Consider the following 19,885-nt stretch of genomic DNA (forward strand, 5'->3'; position numbering starts at 1 on the left):
CTTCCTACTTCCTATAGTTTTGTGTTAGCTTTGAAGTTTGAATCTTTGAAAACAACTGCAGAATACCTTCCATTTGATTTAAAATGAGATGTAATTCTATGCAAAGGAAATAAATGAGGAAGAGAGTACTATAATAGAGACCCGAAAGTAGTCTATAAAGAATTTAGTGTTGTCTGGTGGTATGTGTGGATGAGTCATGTGGATCAGAACTGAAAAATGTTTTGATCTAGATTGTCATTGATTTATATTTCTGCATTGACTGAAAAGAGAAAGATGTAATTAGTTTCAGTTACTGACATTTCTTCTTTCTTTGTCTGCCAGCCTACTTTCCTTGTGGAACTGTCCAGAGTGCTGGCAAACCCAGGAAACAGCCAAGTTGCAAGAGTTGCAGCTGGTTTGCAGATAAAGAACTCTCTGACATCTAAAGATCCTGATGTAAAGACCCAACACCAACAGAGATGGCTTGCAATCGATGCCAATGCTCGCAGGGAAGTCAAAAATTATGTATGTTAAACCTTAGCATTTCTAGTTCTACTTCCCAGTCCTGCTTATTTATTAGTATGGATGTCTTTCAGTAGTAAATAAATCTACATCTTTGAATACATTTTCTTTAATTTACTATTCTCTTCCTGTTTGTTCTCAAGCTGAGAAAAGTATCTCTTACAACCTCTAAAGCTTAGGACGTATGCCTTATTTCAGGAGTGATACAGTTCAGTGTTATTTATTTATTAATTAAATTTTGCTATTGCCCATTTCCCCCCAAAGGGGGGACTCTGGGCAGTTTATAACAAGAATAAAAACATTAAAATACCATAAATAAATACAAATTCAAATATAATATTGGAGATAGATACAGTATAAAATCCAGATGATGATACTAGTTGGAATATCACTCACATGTATATAAGAGGCCATTTTAGGGCGCTAACCATCTGCAGGGGTGATTACTCCCCCTCCCGTCCCAAGCGAGGTGGCAGAACCAGGTTTTTAGTTGTTTTTGGAAGGCCACAAGAGATGGAATCTGTCTTATCTCTGGGGAAAGAATGTTCCAGAGCCACTGCAGAGAATGTGCGCCTCCTGGACCCCACCAGAGGGAATTCTCTTACAGTCCGTAACATGCCCTTTCTGCATGATTGGGTGGGACGGGTCGATGTAGCGGGGAAGAGGCGGTCCCTCAGGTACCCTGGCCCCATGCCATGAAGTGCTTTAGGTAATAACCAACACCTTGAATTGCACCCAGAAGCAGACCGGTACCAAATGCAGCTCGCGAAGCAATGGTGTAATGTGTGCTGGTCTATTATTATGTTTTTGCTCAAAACTTGTACAGTTTAAGACACAACACTCCATAGCTTAGTGCTAACAGTATTGCAGCTTTGTGATCTTGCCTACTGATAAGATGATTCTCTTCTTTTCTTCACAGGTTTTACAAACCTTGGGTACAGAAACCTACAGGCCCAGCTCAGCATCACAGTGCGTTGCTGGCATCGCCTGTGCAGAGATTCCCATGAATCAGTGGCCTGAACTTATTCCTCAGCTAGTAGCCAATGTTACAAATCAACACAGCACAGAGCATATGAAAGAATCAACATTGGAAGCCATTGGCTATATTTGTCAGGATATTGTAAGTGTTGCCTTCAACACGCTGTTCGGATGATGCTGTTCTTTCCTCTTGTGCTTGCTATCCTCCTGTTCTCCGTAGCTTAATTTGAATCAAAATCTCTAAGGTGGGCTCATTCCCTGGTTTTTGTTAACAGTGTCAGGGAGCAGTGCAGAATAATACTGTTCCTTAACAGGTTCTAAATTTTTCTCACATGATTATAGCTGATTCCAAATTGAGTATTAGAGGCTTGATCTTTCAAGCCAACTGGAGATCCTAGCATTTTTTCTTCTGGAGTGAAACTATGTGTAATTACTACCTACTGTTGTTTGAGGAAACCAAGCAAATTCAGCCTTGCAACTTCAGGCAGGAACAAGAAAAATAAGCCACCAGTTTTGTTGCCCAAATTTTCTATCATTTGTTCCTACTCTGTGACAAATGCAAATTAATTTCATCAGGAGTTGTGCTTCTACCCATGGGAGAGATTCAAAGATTCTAAAGTATACAGCACTTTGGTAGGTTACATCGAGCCACCTGTCTCTTCCAGCTGGAGGCTGGAATAGAGGACTGAATTCAAGTTGGCCCTTGAATTCGTTTTTCCGTGTCCAAATAATATGCAAATCCCCAGAAAGTAAAGTACTCAGTGACTAATAAGGGGTGTGGTGATAAACAGCCTCTCTTCTCAATTTAGGTAACATGTTAGGCTTATCTTTTGGTTGTGCATTTCATGGGAATCCAGGCATAGTTTACAATATTCTTCCTCTTTCAGGATCCAGAACAGCTTCAGGATAAATCCAATGAGATTTTGACTGCCATTATACAGGGCATGAGGAAAGAAGAGCCAAGTAATAATGTGAAATTAGCAGCTACTAATGCACTCTTGAACTCTTTGGAATTCACCAAAGCAAACTTTGACAAAGAGGTAAGTGGCCATATCTGGACTGTGAGAAAAAAATGGGTTGAAAAGGAAACGGATGGAATAATAAATCCATGGTCTATGATGAGAAACCATGCACCACGCTGAGTTCTGATGTACTCCTATTTTTGCTGAGACTTGGATTTGTATGTGTTTAGAACTTGCTTTGAAAAACTTACTCCTTTTGTATTCATTCAAGTTACAATAATAAGACATAAATGTGCTTTAATTTTTAGTAACTCACTGTGGCTACATACAGGATTCTGATAGCATAAGTTATCTTCTTGTATGTCCCTGTTTGGAGATCAGTTTAATACATAGGGAATTAAACATTAGGGTATACAGAGTCAGCAGTTTGCTTCCTAAGTAGTTTTGTTTTTTATACCAAGTATGTATGTTCTTTTGTATCTTGGGATGTGATAATGCCAGTGGATCAGTTCATGCCATAGAATATGCATAACCTATTCAATTGGCTTCACAGTATTTTTCTGATCGATTTCAACCTACAGCCAACTGTATTGTCCTTATGAATAAAATCCATAATGTTTGTACAAGTGTCCAATAAGCAAGCAGTTCATGATAGTGAATCAGTATGTGGCAAGTATCTTAGAAGTCAATATGGGCATTGTGAGAATACCAAGAGAATGATTTGATGAGGATCTAGCTTCAGTGCTTTCTCTGAAGTGCTAATGACACACTCGTCTTGTTTTTTCTTTAATTGGCAGCAATGTTAATAAAGGCTTGTTGCTACTTAAAAAAGGATGAAAGTATTCAAATGTAAAATGAGTACAACCATTTCTTTACCATCTATTTGGTGAAGGAGTTACACTCTTAAGATCTGTTTTTAAAGCAAGACACAAACATTTTGCATATAAAAAGTAAAATTTGTCCTGTCAATTTATCTAAAATTAAAATAACAGTAATGTTATGGGAAACAGTGGGTCATTCGCAAAACTTCTCATGAGATTTAAGTAATGCGGTCAATTTCTAATTTGTAAATTAAAAGTCTTGCTTTTAAGTATTCATTTCTAAATTCTATCTGCTTATCTTCAGAAAGATACCAAAATGTAAGTCCTACTGTAGGTCTTACATACTGATTGTGCTAATGTCTAGTGAAACATTGGTGATCTTAGTAAAATTTGTGTCTAATAGTGGATACCTTCTTTGGCAATAAGGGTTTAATCTTACTGTGCTTAAAAACTATTTTAAAGTTACACATACTGAACGCTATTTAACATTCCATAAATAGCTTTTAGTTAATGTTTTAACTGATAATAGCATCTCATGTTATGTTATGATTTTGTAAGGAATGCTTACAGTTTGGGCCTGGCTGTTTTTTCTTTGCAACTGTTTTTATTTGAATAACAATTAATTAGATTTGCATACAAAATGAAATCATTTTTGTCTAGCTCAGAACCAAACCCGACCCTCCTTAGGACACTTAAAATTTCTTCCAAGCAAGGACTGAAATGTGATTGTTCCAGGCAGAAGTGGTTTGGAGTTGGGGTGGGGTAAGTCCTGGAACAGTTGGGGAGGGGGGGGGATGGTGGGATATTCTGTGCTGAGGCATAGGCGTGGTTACTGAAGCAAGGCAAGGAAAGTGCTGGGAAGCTGAGACAGGCAGATCAACAGTGTGGAGGAAGAGGAAAGAGAGAGGGCAATGGTCATCAGCCTTACTCAGCCCATAAAACCACTCTGGGATTCCTTTGGATTTTGTTTCATCAAAATCCAGAACAACCAAAATATTTGTTTTTGGTTTGAAACAAAACATAAGTTTGTGCACATTCCTATTCAGTGAAATCTTACATTTTCTGCTGTAGGGAACAAAACCTGTTACCTGTTTAGTCCTTTGCTCCTTTGTTTTTCATCATAGGATGGAACAACAGTTAAGCACACTTTTTGTAGCCAGAGCCTGATGTGCTTTTATAAATAAAACAGAAGCAGTGGCTTTATTTCAAGGTTGCCATCAACAGCATAATTGCAAAAATACTTCTTTGACTATTGGCTAGAGGCTTTTTCCTAATATATGTAATTGTATAGTGAATACTTTGCGTTTGACATTTGAGCGTTCAGTAGCATAGTAACACATCTTTAATGTATTAGGCAAACTGCCTGCAAAGTTTAAGAAACAGAGCAATAAAGTTTTTTTAATTGGACAGACTGTCCTCAAGAACAACATAGCAAGAGGAAATGCCTGCTTAAAGCCCATGCATAGTGCACATTTTTGCATTTGGCAAACCACCTGAAAAAGAAAACACAGCACATATAGACCAAATTATATTACAAATCATGAACTTTACCTTCTCTATAAAAAATAATTTAAAGACTGAAGGAAGCTTATCTAACATGACACTATTATAGTAATTAATCTGAATTCTCATTATGTTTGAGAGTATAAACAACAAAAGTGTTGCTGACGTAGAGGTAGCAGCACTAAAAATTCATGAATGATGCACTAGGAAATAAAATAATAAGCCAAAGTCCCATCCCAACGGCCACTGACTCGATGCTATTAAGGGGAGGAAAAGGTGAGGAACAGTTAGTTAAATACAGATTCAGCCTGAGAACCATTTGGACACCATCTGCTCTGTTGAGAGAATACCAGGCAGCTCCAACATCATCAGTTCTTTGCATCTTTTATCCTGCTGACAACTAGAGGCATTAGGAATAGAGATAACAACCAAAAGTCTTCTCTTTGCCTCTTTCTTCAACTCTGCTTTCCCCTGATTTTCTTTCTTCCAAAATGGCAAAGATACAGGTATTCTATTGTATGTAATTCTGCAATAAACCTGGCTTGTCCTTTTGTTCCTTAAGCATCTGTCTGTAGATACTCTCAATAAGCTTGGTTCTACTCACACACATACGCTCTATTAAATACAGACCCCAGTGAATGAACTGGGTGATTCCAAGAAGAGTCATTTCAACTTTTATCCTGCTGGAGCTGAATCTCCCAACATACAGGCTGCAGAAATCTTTTTAGTAACTAAAATGGGCTTTGTACATGAAAGGGCTGAGATTACAGATTGGAAAAAATAATTAAAATGTGGTAAACAGAACAATGTGTGTAGCAATTTTTCAGTGAAAACCTACAGTTCTGTGAAAAATTATCTTTAGAATTTTGTGAATAGTTGTGTGTCTTCGTCACTGAATGTTATCAGAGCTTCACTAATTTATAAAAGGAGCCTGAATGAACAAATAAAACCCAAGTGCAATGTATGGTTTAGCTTATTCCATAAACAAATTAATCCAATCTGAGATGTGCCTCCCTGCCTAATTTAAGTCATTTCAGTTAAAGGGATTAAATAGGGCCAGATTTCAAACATTTGGGGCAGCCTTACCTTACATATTTCTCAAAAACACTGGCTTTCTTCATCACTGTAAAACTTTCAGCACACAGATCCTACTGGCACATGCCTTGCTCAGAAGGAATGTCTGATGGTTTCAATAAAAGGGTCATTGAATCTGTTTAATCTGGAAAATGTTATAATACAATTTCTGAAGCTTTGGGACTTTATTAATCTGCTGTCAAAAACTTTCATCTTGAAATTAAGAATATTTGGGACAATAGTCTTCCCAAAAGTAGCCATCCAGTCAAAATTGCCCATGAGCAGCAAGTCACAAAGAAGCCCAGAACGCAATCTTGGGATCTGCAGGCTACTTGGCTTGACTAAAGCTGGTATTGATAACTCCAACATCTGAAAAGTACTGGGTAAAAATGGGATTCATGGAAATCTAGCAAGGTGGAAGCCATTGTTTACTAAGAAGATTGTTGATGCCTATCTCAAATTTGCCAGCAAGCACTTGGAGGAATGTTCTATAGATGTGTAAGTCAGAAGTGAAGCTTTTTATGTTCATGTGCATATTGATATATTTGGGGGAAGCTAAAAAGTATAAGGGATGCGGTGGCGCTGCGGGTTAAACCGCTGAGCTGTCGATCGGAAGGTCGGCGGTTCGAAACCGCGCGGCGGGGTGAGCTCCCGTTGCTCGTCCCAGCTTCTGCACACCAAGCAGTTCGAAAACATGCAAATGTGAGTAGATTAATTGGTACCGCTTCGGCGGGAAGGTAACGGCGTTCCGTGTCGTCATGCTGGCCACATGACCTGGAAGTGTCTATGACAACGCCGGCTCCAAGGCTTAGAAACGGAGATGAGCACCGCCCCCTAGAGTCGGACACGACTGGACTTTACGTCAAGGGAAACCTTTACCTTTACCTAAAAAGTATGAGCCTCGTGTGGCGCAAAGTGGTAGGTGGCAGTATTGCAGCTGAAACTCCCCATGACCTGAGTTCAATCCCAGCGGAAGCTGGATTCTCGGGTAGCCGGCTCAGGTCAACTCAGCCAGCCATCCTTCTGAGGTCGGTAAAATGAGCACCCAGCTTGCTGGGGAAGGTGGCAACTGGGGATGGTAACGGCAAACCACCCTGCTATAGTCTGCCAAGAAAACGTCGCAAAAATGACATCCCCCCCAAAGGGTCAGACATGACTCGGTGCTTGCACAGGGGACCTTTCACATCACACAAAAAATATGAATTCTACAGAAGAGTATCAGACTGTCCAGCTAAATCTGAAGTGCACATGGATGATGCAGCAAAATAGTGATCCTGAACTAAAAGCAAGTCTACAAGAGAATGGATGAAGAAAAATAAATTCATTATTTTGGAATAGATGTGTCAGAATCACCCTAGAAATGTGGCAGAGCATGAAACAAGAGTTTATGCTAGAAAGCCTTAAATGTTACTGAATTGAAGCAATTTGCCAGGGAGCAGTGGGCTGTAGTTCCTGCACAGCAATGTGAACACCAGTAATGGGAAGTGTTTGGCTGCCGATGTTGCAGCTAAAGATAACGTGGCTGAATCTAAGATGGCATTACTTTTTTACACTGGTACGTTACGTGTTGGATGACATTGTTCATGAAATAAGTGAAACAGGCGCCCAAAACTTTGGTCTTATTTTCTTCACTGAGACTCCATTTATGAATCGGTAAGACCCACATGAAACTCTGATACAGTTTGGTGGTGAGGATATGTAAAAAATCAGAAAAATTAAAAAGGGAATGTCTACTTTTTCACATAACTATATTATTCCAGCTAGAGACAGACAGTTACATGATACACTTGCAAGCCCGAGAGGTTGAGGTTGACTTGTAAAAGCACTTCTCCCTTCTCCTGAAGCAGACCAGTTGTTCAGTTGTTCCTAGTTACCAAATCCTAAGAGAGTAAGTGTATGTGCTGTCCTCTTATCAAGATAGAAGGGCTTGCTTCTAGTCAGATAGTTTTTAAAATTGTGTTATGAATCTACCAAATGAACCAGAACCAGCATAAAATGGTTCTGATCCTGCAGTGAGAGGAGTTTGTGCTCGTTTCTTAAACTTTATGAAATTATATTTGCCAAAATATGATTTACAAGAATAGAAAGAAATGGTGATAGGGTAAACAGATTGTATGAGTTGCAAGGAATTTCAACTACTGTTTTCCTACTGGATTTGGGCTCTGTTTTACCATCTGTGTACTGCTCAAGATGCCTAAAATATTAAAATAAATTTTCAAATGAAGGGAAGTAAAATAAAATTTCATGATTGTCTAATGAGGAATTTAAACTTTACATTCAGTTTATCCAAGCGGTTTTATATTGGGGCTATAATTTTATTGTGTGATATCTATGATAAGCTGTAATCATTTTGAAATAATTTTATTTCAAGCTAGAACTTTAGAGTTTCTGGTAGACTCAACAATTTTACACTTTCAGAAAAGGAGTGTGGTTGAGATGATTTTAAGTATTTATATGGAAGAAGCTGCCATACTGTAATCATGTATTACTCAATCAAACAAATATTTGAAGGGGTTTTTTTTTACATTGCACTTGCTTTGTAAAATAAATTAAAGCTGTGTATTGAATACCAATCATGGAGAAGCTCTATCTATGTGGTTCTTAGGAGTTGAAAATGACTTGAGGACACATAATCAAAATCAAACCATTGAGTTCCAGAGGATTCTAGCAGGAATATTGTACATTCTGTTCACCTTTATTTTAATTTAAAATGTATTTTGTAACTTTCGGAACTAATTTTCCATTTTTCTCTCCCTTCAAAATTTTCAGTCTGAAAGGCACTTTATCATGCAAGTAGTCTGTGAAGCGACACAGTGTCCTGATACTAGGGTAAGACTGAAACTGTTTTCTAGCAATCTGTAGGACTTGGTGTATGAAAAATAAAAGGCTGTTTCCAAAAAAAAATGATGAAAGCTTTAAACTGATTCTTTACCAATGTTTTATACAATGCTATCAATATATTCAGTACTTCATGGAGTTACATGAAAACAAAACCAAAGATAAATATCTGTCCCGAAAGAGATTAAAATCCAACATCAGAGAAAGATGGTAGGGAGTGACACAGGTTTCAGGTATGAAAGTGAGGAGATTCATTTTGCATCTTTAGCTTGGTTACAATTAGAATGACAACTAAAAGGTTAATTATACATACATTACAAGATTGCAGAGAGTGCAAGGGTTTTGAGGAGGTCTTTGGTGGAATAAAAGGGATGGCATGATCAGAGAGGAGTTAAGCTACTTTAGTAAAAGAGAAAAAACATAATCTCTTTAAAAAGATCCTGGCCATAACAGTTGGTTTTAATAGGTAATAGTGTATAGGTCTCCTATTGCTATAATGTTGTCAGAAATAGTATAGAAGGGTGTGTGTGTGTGTGTGTGTGTGTGTGTGTTAATGAGTAAAATGTTTTACAGTTCTTTTCCCATTCTTCCAACGTTAGAATTAGGAACAAACGATTTGGTCAAAGTAATTTGAATGTTAGGCTTATCTTATTCATATGGTAGATAAGCCATTAATGTTTTCTTGTTTGCTTAGTGCACTGTTTTTCCTTTGCTCTTATATTTAGGTGCGAGTAGCTGCCTTACAGAACTTGGTGAAGATTATGTCCCTTTATTATCAATACATGGAAACATATATGGGTCCTGCACTTTTTGCTGTGAGTACTCACAAGTGGGATTTGAGATTGGATATTTATGGGCTTTAAATTAGTATATTGTCTTGGTGGAGCAGAAAACACTGGTTTAACACTGCTTTTGTTTTTCTGAAGATCACAATTGAAGCCATGAAAAGTGATATTGATGAAGTGGCTCTGCAAGGTATAGAGTTCTGGTCAAATGTCTGTGATGAAGAAATGGACCTGGCTATAGAAGCTTCAGAAGTGAGTTAAAGAGTTGCCAATATTACATTTTCTGAATCCACTCATTATGACAGTTCTGGCTTATAGCAATCTTTGGTCTGTGATGAGACATCATGCACCACGCTGACTAAAGTGATGCATATATCTATGAATGTTGAGACCCAAGGTTACTAACTGTGAAAAAATACGTATGTTTGCACTATTTGAAAGATTCTAGGTAGATTTTCACACACATGACCATTGTAATAGCACCGTATTTGGATTCCACCTTTGTTTCTCCTGACCTGCTTAACTGTTACTTTCATGTTTTTTGACAAACAGTCCTTGCAGCAGACCAAATACTACCTTTTCTCTTTCTACCAGAATTTGCAAATCTTTAAATTCTCAATCCATTTCCAGTCCTTAGTAAACTTTCTATTAAGGTTCAAAAATTATCTTAATTTTGGCCACTTTCTGTGGTTTACTTCATTTTTGAAAATCAAACATGACCATCTTGGTCTTTGATAGACTACTTTTCAAATCTGTACTCCATGTAGCATTTAGTGCAAACAGTTTGGGTTTCAAACTAACAGAATAGCATTGCCTGCGCACAAATGTACATGCTCATATTCTCATCCACAACCACACACACCTTTTAATATTAGTGCAGGTGTTCCTTTTACATATGCCCATAATTACATTGAGCAACTAAGGGGACATCACACATTCTTGTCTTACTCCCTGCTCAGTTAGAACTATTCACTAAGCATTCCATTTATTCTCGTGTATGCTTTGTTTCCATCATGTACCTTGGTTACTGCATTTAACAACTGACTTTCAACTCCCATTTTCATGCAGAATATTCATAATTGAAGCCTATTTATCATATATAATTCCATTCTTCAACATATTGCTATAACTCCCAAATAAATTTGTAACATATCACTACCATTCCCAAATGTATAATGTACTTCCACATTCCCTCACTTTAGTTTTAACCCAAGCCATTTTGTAACTTAGATGTTTAATTTACTTTGTTAGATGTGCCGTGTTTAGCCCTTTCCCCCTGAAACATTTTTTTGTCAAAATTACTGTGCATTTTCTCTGTCTCTTTTAATCTTAATTGTTTCTTCTTTGACTACATTTTTTGCAACTATCTGCATATTCATATTCTAATCATTTTCTTATATGCCTTTTTGCCTCATCTACTGCCCCTTCCATAATTTCACCAAACATCCTTCTTCATCCTTACTATTAACATAACTTTACACATTGGAACCATTTCTATTTTTCCTATTTTCTTTTCTTAACATTACCGTATAATGGTCTGTCCCACTTTAGGCAATAATGCTTTCATAACTAATCAACTGAGTAATAGTTTTCTATGTTATCCATTATCAATCTATTCATGTATTTGCATATACATTCAAATATATATTAGTCTTGCAGTATAATGTCATTCCCATGAGAGTTTCAAAGAATATATACCTGCAAAGATTTCTCTCAGTTCAAATAGGGAAGGAGCACAAAAACATGTTTAGTTGGAATTAAGACGTTTGTATTACTTCTTTCCTAGGCCGCAGAACAAGGACGGCCTCCCGAGCATACCAGTAAATTCTATGCCAAGGGTGCTCTCCAATATTTAGTCCCAATTCTGACACAAACATTGACAAAGCAGGTAAGTAATGTATATGTCTGCACCACTCTCCAAAGTACAGATAGTCCTCACTTAACTACCACAATTGGGACCGGCAACTCTGTTGCTAAGGGATGTGGTCATTAAGCGAGACATCACATGACCTCAACAGACTTATGACCTTACTTCTGCCTCAGTCGTTAAGCAAATCACCTGCGGTCATTAAGCAAAACATCACATCACCACAACTTAAAATTTCGCTGCTGGCTTCTCCATTGACTCTGCTTGTTGGAAGCTGGCTAAGAAGCACACATATGGTGATCACATGATTGCGGGGCACTGCGACGGTTGTAAACGCTCACCCGTTGTGAAATGCCTGAATCTCGGTCACATGACTGCAGGGATGCTCTGACAGCTGTAAGTGGTCGTAAAGTTACTTCTCCAGTGCTATTTTATTTTATTGTATTTTATTGTTTAATCTGGCCTTACAGACAGGTAACTGAAATCCAACTAACTTGGTAGACATCAGGTTGAGGAGGACTGGCATATAATAATTATAGTGAAAAAACTGAGAACAGGCCTAAAATGTCCTGGTCTGCAGAGAGAAACCTGTATGTTCTATTTTCAGTTATTTTTCGGCTTAACCTATAACTTTCTCTTACACAAAGATTCTGAAATATCTATGGTAATCCTGTGACTCAGAGATTGCATTCACTCATAAATCAGCAATGCATAATCCTTCCTACTCATGGCCATACAGTGTTCCAAAATGATTGCATGTTGTCTACTGTCCAATAGGAGACCGGTACTTGAAAAAATACTCTGCCCTGAGCAGAGCTAGGAGGCATCTCCTGCTTCCTTTTGAAACCAGTCTTTTATTAGTCTCTACAATTTAAAAAGCATTACTTTGACAACCTGAGGTTGCACCAGTTGTTTGATACTGTTGTGGCCATCATGGCTGCACTTAAACCTCAGCTGTTGATATTAAAAATGCAGTTCTGTTAATCTTGCACCAAATTACGTCCACCTCTGTTACATAAAGTCTCTTTGTCACTTTGCTTTTAAAGGAGCCATTCATTCTGTTATCCATCGGTCAATAAATTTGTCTTTCTTTGTGTGGATCACTATCTTTTAACTGAGTTTTTGACAACTGTTGGGATGATGTGCAAAATCTGACAACTTTCCCCTAGTTTGGGACCCCAAAGTATATGGTTGAATTGTTATGAGATTGTCAAATATTATGAGAAGTTAGTGTTCCCACCTGAAACCCAATCAGATTTATTATGAAATGAGATTTTAGCCATTTAAAGTATAATAAATCTTGAATACTGTCTCTTCCCATTTTTCCCCACTTAGGATGAAAATGATGATGATGACGACTGGAACCCCTGTAAAGCAGCTGGGGTCTGCCTGATGCTTTTGGCAACCTGTTGTGAAGATGACATTGTCCCACATGTTTTGCCCTTCATTAAAGAACACATTAAAAATCCTGACTGGCGATATCGAGATGCTGCTGTCATGGCATTTGGGTGCATTTTAGAAGGCCCAGAACCCAACCAGCTAAAACCCCTTGTCATTCAGGTGAGAGAGGCTTGTGCTAAAAAAGTGCCTATGTTTCTTCTGAAATGATGAAGGCTAACAAGCTGTAGATAACTGGTTTGTAAGTATGTTAGTTGTCTGTCTCTTTTTTACTAAAAATATTCCATAACATACTGAAAATAGGTACCTGAGGATCATGTATTTACTTGGCATTATGTTGAGTTAGACCTAAGACCAAAATGGTTTATCTTAAATGTACTGTGCATTTTATTTGTTGCCATTATTTTGATCCAATAAGTATACATCACAATACTGTTTGTGCAGCTGTTGTTTGGTACAAAAGGTCTGAAAGCATTGCAGCTTCATGTGTTGCTCTGGCACTATAAAGGGATATGAGCCTCTGAGAAAGGCTGCACATCCACTTTCCTCCCAGAAAAGGATACCATGACAAAAAAAGACAGCTCCTATAAACCACTTCTGCTTTAATTGCTTGCGATCCAAGAAGTGATTGGGTTCCTCTGCTTTCTGCGATGGTTTTGGGGAATAAGAGTTACGGGGAGGCAGGCTCTTCCATATCTGGCAAAGTACCATATTTAAAGAACATCTTCTTTTCGGTCATTAATAAAAGAACATTGGCTGGAAAAGAAACATTCACAAATCAGATCAGATTCTGATACCAGTTCATAAAAATAAATATACAACAACTTAGTTACAGTTTTTCTTACATATCTTGCTGTGCTAGAAGACTAAAATCTGTATCAGCTCTTGTTTCATTCTGAGTAGTCCCAGTGAAGGCATATCTCTACCAGCAGAAAAGATCAAAAAGATTCAGAACCAATACAAAACAACATTTGTGCAGTAGATGCACTGCATTTTTCTTGCAATTTTTTGATTACAGTACAGTAATTCAGGTCAACATATATGGTTACCCCTCCCAGGGATCTTACGCATTAAACTGACAGAAATTGGCACATCAAACATATTTTACAATTGCTGTCAGTTCATTTTTGTGCCTAATTCAAGGGGTTAGTGATTACCTTTAAAGTTCTACATGGGCTTGGCTTGAATCAAAGATGTGGAAAGAGCCATTTCTGCTTGTTCGTGCCCTGAAATCTATGAAAAAGATTTCCTTTCCTTTCCTTTCCTTTCCTTTCCTTTCCTTTCCTTTCCTTTCCTTTCCTTTCCTTTCCTTTCCTTTCCTTTCCTTTCCTTTCCTTTCCTTTCCTTTCCTTCTTTCTTTCTTGAAATTGAGCAAGCATGAAAAAATTTGATGCAAAGATGTAGTATCTGTAAGTGGATAAAGAAGTTAAAGAAGTTGTACAGTTAGTGCTCAGTACATTTGTGCTGAAAAATTAACCATAAAAAACAAAATACTTAAAAGTTATTTTTAACAATAAGGAAAAGGTTTTTAGAGATCTTTTTGAATCTCTGAGCTGAGTGCCAAAGTTTCCACTATTTGTTATTTAAAGTTACCTTTAAAAAAAGAACTATTAAAACATTACAGATAAATATTTAATTTCTAACTTTCCCTTTATTGTAAACTAACTAATATACAACATTTATAAACATGTATTTCTGATTTCAGTTCTTTGGTCAATTCTTTTTCCCCTTAAAAACCATACTCTAAATGCTTAAATTTGTCTAGCTGCGTACAGGTAGTCCTCGTTTAGCGATTGCCTCGTTTAGCGACTATTCACAGTTATGACAGTGATAGAAAAGTAACTTTATGACCAGTCCTCACATTTACAATATTTGCAGGTCTGTAAAGCAAACGAAAGCTGAAACACAGTTGTGGTTTCACTTAGTGACTGCTTCATTTAATGACCAAGTTGCCAGTCCTAACTGTGGTCACTAAACAAGGACAACCTGTAATATGTAATATATATGGGAGCCATTCTTGCTTAAATGAAATGCAACTTCTGTTATGTATGTATACTGTTAATCTTGCAATTGTACATTCTCCAAGTCTGGTATCAGTAACATCTCTTTTCTGGTGTTGTGCCCTTGCAGCCATGAACTTAGTAATTTTTGATATATATTTTTATATGTCTTGGAATAATGCCTAGTTAAAAAAATGTTTCATTTCAAATTTGATTTCTAAAATTTTCTGAATAGTGCTATGTATTTCTTTCCAGTACTTTTGAGTTTTTTTAACATGTCCACAACATATGGCGAGAGGATTTTTCTCCCCTCTAGACTACAGCACTGCCATCTTTGGTAGCATGTCCAGTATCTTCCCTCTGTATTTGTATTCTGCCCTCAGACATGCTTTCACTTTACTTGGTTATTAATAACTAATCTCAGTACCCTGGGTATTAGATGCTAATCTTCATTCAGTGTTTTATTATATATTGTTTAAAGTTCATTAAGCTATTCTGAGTGCTAGTTTTATTATGCAAAAGCAGTTCATAAGTTTTGTTAAATGGGCTCAAGTTTGCTTGTTGAATATTTTGTGGCAAACCAGTGAACTTGAACTTGAATATCTCTATTTTTGTGTGATACATTTTTGCCACAGGATTGTATTCAATATTTTAGGATAACTCCTATTAGAATAGCATATTGATCCCATTTTCAATGTGTATGGGTCTGAATGGTAAGAACATACCTTACAACTTGCCTGGCCTGGGATCTAACTGAGCCCTTTTGGTTGAAGGGGCTAATTGGACACATAAGGATTTTGGAAGCTGCCTTGAACACTTTCTAAGACATGAGAATATCAAGCACGGATTGACTTAATGAGCCATTTTTCTCCTAGGCTATGCCTACTCTTATAGAATTAATGAAGGACCCCAGTGTAGTAGTCAGAGATACAACCGCATGGACTGTGGGTCGGATTTGCGAGCTGCTACCTGAAGCAGCCATAAATGATATTTACCTCGCTCCACTGCTGCAGTGTCTAATTGAAGGCTTGAGTGCAGAGCCAAGAGTGGCCTCCAACGTATGCTGGGTAAGTCAGAATCCTTATTCTGAATAGACACTTGAGTGTTGGATAAATTAGAAAAAGAAGACTTGTGGTTTTGAAACTGCAGTTGCCCCAAATGTATAAAGTTACTGGTAAAACATTAGTGCTAAGACAAAAAATGTTTGGTGATAGACCTGTTGTTTGATTTCTTATTAATTTATGCAAATAATGGAATTGGAAGATGTTAAAGAAGGATGCAAAGGTTGGAGTCAACATTAGGAAATTAATTGCTTAGGCTGAAAACAATAACTTAACAAATTGGAAGCTTTCCTGAAATTGTCAACTTCTAAATTATTGACACCAAATATCTTTCAGGCTTTCTCTAGTTTGGCAGAAGCTGCTTATGAAGCTGCTGATGTGGCTGATGATCAAGAAGAGCCTGCAACATACTGCTTATCCTCATCCTTTGAATTAATTGTTCAGAAACTTCTAGAGACCACAGACAGGTAACTTAGTCATTCTTTATCCATTTGACCATGTGCTGCTGACCATCGAGCTTCAGGATATTCTTAAGAGTTTCATTTTATAAAATCTCCAGAATTTCTGAGGGATAAAGGGTAATACTACTAGCTTAGTTCTGTAGTGATTGGGAACTCTTGCATGTACTATAATTCCATAGGAGTGCAGAAAAGGTACAGACATGTGGCTTCCTAGATTTTGGCCCAAGCCATATTGTTGCAAAGATATTGTCAAATGTGTATGAATAATATCTACTAAAACAATAGAATGGGAGAAAAAATGTTCTGGTATTCACTTGGAAATTTTTAGCCATTAACAAGGGATGTAGCATAAATTATGTAAGAGAAAATATTTAAAAAATCATTCAAGTTTATTTAATATGCATAATTTATTTAGGTTGCAGGATTATGGTCCTTTTTCCATAGAATATGGGACTGAAATTCGGTTTTTTTCAGGATCAGGAACGGAGCAATAAAATATAAGCACTTTGAAACTCCTGTATTTAACGTCTGATTTCAAACACTGAATCTTTTACCAGAAAAGAAAAGCTAGCTGACTTTTGAGTAAATTTTGCAGCAGAATGGAGCATGGAGCCACATAGTATTAAAATAATTCAACATATTTTAAATAAGCTTCGCATCTTCTTAGAATTATTTCTTTCTTTATATGCCAGTTTGAAATACTGTCTATATCTGAAGATGATCCTGTAAAACAATTTGGTTATTATGTACAGCAAGGGCTATTACAGGTTAAAACTGGGGAGAGCAGTTTAGAATAAAATAAATAGTGTTTTTATTTTGACAAGACTTCATGATTTTCTTTCCAAAAATCAAAAGGAAAGGCAAAGCCTGGGAGAAATGTTAAGACAATTATCTGGGAAAGTTAGTTAAATCTGCTCTTGCTATGTATTTTGTCAATTTAATAGTATATTCTTAAAATACCTTCTGGCAAAAAAGCATTTCTTTAATTTTACTGCTTTGTTTACAGACTATCTTAAATGTGGCTTTCAGTCAATCTGCAATTGATTGCCTAATTCAGTTGGAAGCAGATTTGTAATGTTTTCTCCAGACAGGTGGTATTAAGTCTTCATTGGTTTCCCCACCTGTTACTAAAGGCCTCTTAAAAATTTCTTAGATGCACTTTATAATTTAAAATGAAAAGTTCTGAATTTTCTCTAGAATCATACATTCAGATGTATATAGCTAAGTGGGGAAGTATTGTTCTTCAATGCTGTATTCTCACAATGTCTCTCCATAGGCTTGGGTGCTCAGCACTGAAAAGCAACTATAGTAAACTGTTTGAACGCTTACATATAAGATCTCCCTCCCTCCCTCTCATGTATACATATATATATCTAATATGCATCAAAGCAGTTAAAGTTCCTGATTATGAGCTTTGGCTTCATGGGAAATAAGATGTCTATGCTGTTGAATCTGGGGCATGACCTGTGTTAAGTTAGATTATAGTTCTGATTTACAATATACCAAGACAATTGGTTTGAAGAAACTGTACCATATCCATCAGGAGAGTACGCTGACAGAGAAACATACTTCTCCATCAATGCAGAATCATTTGAATCACTATTTAATATATGTCATGTGTAACTTATCTGACCCTATTAAACTATTTACCTGCCTGACAAATTTCCTGACTTACTACATTCATGCTTTGGTCAGGAGAACTTTGTTTTCTTGCTACTTAATATTTATGGACTCTAAACTTTATGCATATATCTTGTCCTAACAGTCAGAAATCACGCTGAGATGAGGAGTAGGTCTCTAGTGTTTATTACTGCTACAATAAACAGAATCCTAACAAACTGAAGAAGCGTGGGAAAAACCCAGACAGATAAACCCCGAAAGTTAAGGCGGGCCTGATCTGTGTCTCTTTGAATGGCTGCTTAATTCCTCAGTACTACGCATGCGTTTTCCCCCCTGGATAGGGGTCCCCTCCTGCTCGCCATCAGTACTCATGACATATCTGGTTGTTGCAACAAGAACTAGCTTTGTTTCAATAATATCCCTGCCTCCAAACTGAATCAAGGTAATTTAGATTCTGCCATATGTTTATCTGATTTCTACAAGCTGAGTGTCATGAGTAAGGATGGCGAGCAGGGGGCTCCTTTCCAGACTGTTAAGCGCATGCGTAGCACTGAGGAATTGGTGAGCCATTCCAAGAGGCACAGATTGGGACCGCCTTAACCTGCGGGGTTTATATGGCTGGGTTTTTCCCACGCTTGTTCAGTTTGTTAGGATTACTGTTATGTATTAGCAATAAAACATTAGAGAACAGTTCCCTGTCTCAGAGTGTTTCCTGGGAGTCAGGACACTGAGAGCCCTCTGAGCGTTCTATTTTTTCATCACTATTTGACATTCTGCAAGCAATTCTGCAATGTTTATGGATAAACATTTTTATTGCATAATTTAATATGATTTTATTATTACTATGGTCCATTGCAAGGCTTCAAGTTTTTCTAGTTAAAGTGCAGTCTCTGTACAGGCAGTCCTCTCTTACCGAACATTTGTCCAGCGACTGTTAGAAGTTATGACAGTGTTGAAAAAAAACTACAGCCTATTTACAACTTTTGCAGTGCCCCTCAGTCACATTACAGTCAGTATGCTTTGTCCTGTGTCTGACCAGTGGCTCCCCCCCCCCCGCTTTGGAGAGAAAGTGTTTGCAAGAGAGTAAGCTGCTTGCTTTTCTATACATCGAAAGCAATGTGATTCTACTGGCAGCCTGGAACTGGGAGCTGCGGGTGCGCTATGCAAATAGCTTACAGTACCCTCTTGAACTCTCTTCATTTCTAATCTCTTTGCTCTTGGGGGGGCAAAAAAAAAAAGTGATTTCTGTAGGTAATCTCTCCTTTGCCTGATCCTTTCCCGCTGCCTGTGCAATCACATTGCTTTCAATGTGTAGCAGAGCGAACAGGTTACTTTCTTGAAATCTCTGCTCTGCAAGAGGAAAGGGTCAGGGAAAGGAGAGATTGCTGTTTCCCCCCTCCCCCTGTTGCAAAGTAGAGAGATTGAAGAGAAAGGATTTCAAGAGAGTAAGCTGTTTGCGTAGTGCACCTGCAGCTCCCAACCCCAGGCTGCTGGCACGATCGCATTGCTTTCAATGTGTACAAAACAGCAAGCAGGCACTTGATCATTCCAAAGGGTGGGGGGGTGGTTAGGAGACAAACAAAAGCCAAATGTGTGAAACTGAATAGTCTTGTCTCTTTCCAGCCAGAAAATACTGTCTCGGTCACATGATTTCCCACTTAGAGACTGCTTCGCTTAGCGCAGATTTGCTGGTCCCAATTAGGGTGGTTAAGTGAGGACTACCTGTACTGTCTATTATTTGTTTTGCTGTAGAAGATCCTTCATATTCTAGATCAGTCTTACCCACCCAGTGTCTTGTAAATGTATTGGACCACCATGTTGGATGTATGATTAGGTTTCAATATAGCAATTAGTTTGGATAGATTGGGATTCTGTAGAATAAAATACGTCATTATGAAACAACAGGCATGAACTTGCTGCATCAGCCAAAAAAATTGGACATGAAATTTGGCTTTTTCCAAAGTTTCCTTGAATAGGAGCCCCTCCTTCCACTGGATCAGAATTAAAATCTAATCC

The 19,885-nt window shown here is 37.6% G+C and overlaps 1 protein-coding gene across 2 annotated transcripts in view; it reads left to right on the top strand.

Moving 5' to 3' along the window:
• The window catches only part of KPNB1 (karyopherin subunit beta 1), a 43,596-nt gene that overhangs the window by 6,269 nt on the left and 17,442 nt on the right, over positions 1-19,885 (top strand). For both annotated transcript variants that reach the window (XM_063300756.1, XM_063300757.1), the window contains exons 3-12: positions 322-504; positions 1,421-1,621; positions 2,367-2,519; positions 8,609-8,668; positions 9,403-9,492; positions 9,604-9,714; positions 11,249-11,350; positions 12,665-12,889; positions 15,603-15,794; positions 16,125-16,255. In XM_063300756.1, coding sequence (XP_063156826.1) covers positions 322-504; positions 1,421-1,621; positions 2,367-2,519; positions 8,609-8,668; positions 9,403-9,492; positions 9,604-9,714; positions 11,249-11,350; positions 12,665-12,889; positions 15,603-15,794; positions 16,125-16,255 — 1,448 coding nt within the window. The remainder of the gene's footprint in view (positions 1-321; positions 505-1,420; positions 1,622-2,366; positions 2,520-8,608; positions 8,669-9,402; positions 9,493-9,603; positions 9,715-11,248; positions 11,351-12,664; positions 12,890-15,602; positions 15,795-16,124; positions 16,256-19,885) is intronic.

Source organism: Candoia aspera, chromosome 4 (genome assembly GCF_035149785.1).
Source record: "Candoia aspera isolate rCanAsp1 chromosome 4, rCanAsp1.hap2, whole genome shotgun sequence".
Taxonomy (NCBI): domain Eukaryota; kingdom Metazoa; phylum Chordata; class Lepidosauria; order Squamata; family Boidae; genus Candoia; species Candoia aspera.